Below are 2334 nucleotides of genomic sequence, written 5' to 3'. Positions count from 1 at the left end.
ACCAGAGCAATCGGAGCCATCTGCCGATCCATTCGGCGCACATCACCACCATCCTTCTTCCTTCTTCAGCCAGCGCATCTTTCCAATCCCTTGAGTGAGGGCCTGGATTATCGTTTGACGAAGCGAAACCTGCCACTAGAGGTGAAAAGGTGAATTCTATCCCCCAACGCCACAGCACGCTTTGCTTGAATGGAACCTGCCTGTTCCATTCATTCATCCACTGCTTTCCGCTCAATTCGCCTTCCCAATCTTTACTAACTTGCCGTCGCCAGAGTGACAGCAGATATAACCCCCAAAGAGCCTCTCAATCTGGCTTTTTCTCTTCCTCTTCTTCCTCCTTTGCTCGCCGTCACCATCATCAATCAACTTCTACACACACACATCCCCACACTAGCTGTCAGAGGCGGACTTTGACAAACCACAAAGCCAATCTCAACGGCCTTCTATCTCCGGCTCAACGCTAAATTCCGAAAGGGCTGTGTGAACTGATTTCACATCAAATCCAATCTGTCCAGCCGACCCACTGTGTTGCCTGCGTCGATACGGCCTTTGCCACCGGCCCAAACCACGTCAGACGGGTCATCGCCATCTAGGAATGGCTGACAAACCCGCCGCAAGCCACGCACGTTTCCGCGCCGCCCAGCAAGCTTCCACTCAATTCGACCATATCCTGTCTCAGAAGTCGATTTCTTCTGATTCTCTGCATCTTCACTCTTCTCTCTCTTCTCAATCACAATCTCAATCTCAATCGCAGTCCAGAGTTCAATCCTCCACCCTGGCCCCTTCTCCTATTCCCGGCTTGTTCAATAATAACCGCCAATCGGCCATTGAATCTCGCACAATGGCCGCCAATTTCCCCCACAGCGACTCGTCCGCTGTCGCTCAGCCAGCACAAATGGCTGCCCCGGCGCCACCCAAGGCCAGCAGCAGGCTGGACATTAGCAATCTCATGTCTCCCCCTGAGAACCTGCTCGAGACTTTTAACCAGGTCAAGGCCCGTCGTCAAGATTCAAAGACGCTCAATGAAATGACTTCAGTCCTCGCCACCATGTCGGCAAACAGCGGCCGCTCTGCCTCGGTGTCTGACAAGCTGCCGCTGCCCATGTCGCCGCCCATCTCGCCTTACACCAAGTATGCCTCCAGCAGTGCCAGCAACGCCGACAACACTCCAAGCACGCCGCAGAGCTCGACGATCCAGGATCCGGTACTCTATCCCATTGATGAGTCGTCGCCATCGGGCCTGCCACAGCCGCCATTGTTTGCACCTGTCGAGGATGAAGACACTCATATGCAAATCGTCGACGACCATGTCCGAGCTCTCAAGTCCACTGCCAACATCTTTACTGTTGTTCCGCCTCCACGCCGTGAGGACTACAACCTGATGATCTCCATCAAGTCACAGGTCTTGAAGAACTTCAACAACAACCCCAGAGCATGGCTGAAGAATGAGCGAGCCTATCTCAAGGCCGATCGCGAAGCCGCCATTGGAGCTCGTCGTCTGCCTGCTATCCAGCCAGCCAAGCCCATTGCAGCCAAGCCAGCCCGATCTCAGCGCGCTGATCGAGTGCTTGATCGAGTCACCAGCCGGGTCTCCAAGCCACAGGCCCCGCGGCCGATTCGCTCCAGCGGTGGTCCCAATCCTGCTGCAGCTGTTGCTTCCAACGTTTTGGTTTCGACTCTTGCTGTTGCTCGAACTACTGCTGGTCGACGTCGTCCCAGTGCTACGCCGGAGCCATCTCGACGCATTGTTGCCCCCAGCCGCGAGGACAAGAACTTCCAGATGCTCCAGGACTTCTGCCCGCCTCTTGCTTCTCTCTCTGACCGTGCTGCTGCCCAGCTCAAGCCAGACTGGAAGGGCCAGCCCATCGACCTCAGCAACGACCCCAACCGCAAGCTGCTGCACCCTGCTGAGCTCAACCTCGCCAGCGGTCTTCGTCTGGACTGTGCCACGTACCTCACCAGCAAGCGACGCATGTTTATGCGGCGTCTCGAGCGCTTCCAGAACGGCAAAGAGTTCCGCAAGACTGATGCCCAGCAGGCCTGCAAGATCGATGTCAACAAGGCTTCTAGACTCTGGACTGTCTTCAACAATGCTGGCTGGCTCGAGCCTCACTGGATGGTCCCATTCAAGGACTTCAAGATCGAATCAACCACCCGATAAATCGTTTATTGCTCAGCCGCCTGATTCTCGTCTTCTACTCATCCAAATCTCATGTCCTTGTTAACGCCAATTATTCCGCTCTTATCCCGCTACATGACTTTTTACGACGTCTATCGAAATGATTTCAATGGAACGAACAGTTTGACTGCTTTAGTAAGAGCTACGACTGCTTC

General features: G+C 54.6%; 1 protein-coding gene across 1 annotated transcript; it reads left to right on the top strand.

The window, feature by feature from the left end:
• Nucleotides 1-595: 595 nt before the first annotated feature.
• TGAM01_v202227 (hypothetical protein) lies at nt 596-2161 on the top strand (the record flags this gene model as incomplete). The annotated part of the gene is made up of 1 exon (XM_018807183.1): nt 596-2161. The coding sequence occupies one exon, from the start codon at nt 596-598 to the stop codon at nt 2159-2161; it is 1566 nt and encodes a 521-aa protein (XP_018659691.1).
• Nucleotides 2162-2334: the final 173 nt, after the last annotated feature.

This window comes from Trichoderma gamsii (assembly GCF_001481775.2).
Source record: "Trichoderma gamsii strain T6085 chromosome Unknown Scaffold_5.2, whole genome shotgun sequence".
Taxonomy (NCBI): domain Eukaryota; kingdom Fungi; phylum Ascomycota; class Sordariomycetes; order Hypocreales; family Hypocreaceae; genus Trichoderma; species Trichoderma gamsii.
This window is presented reverse-complemented; position numbering and strand designations above follow the sequence as displayed.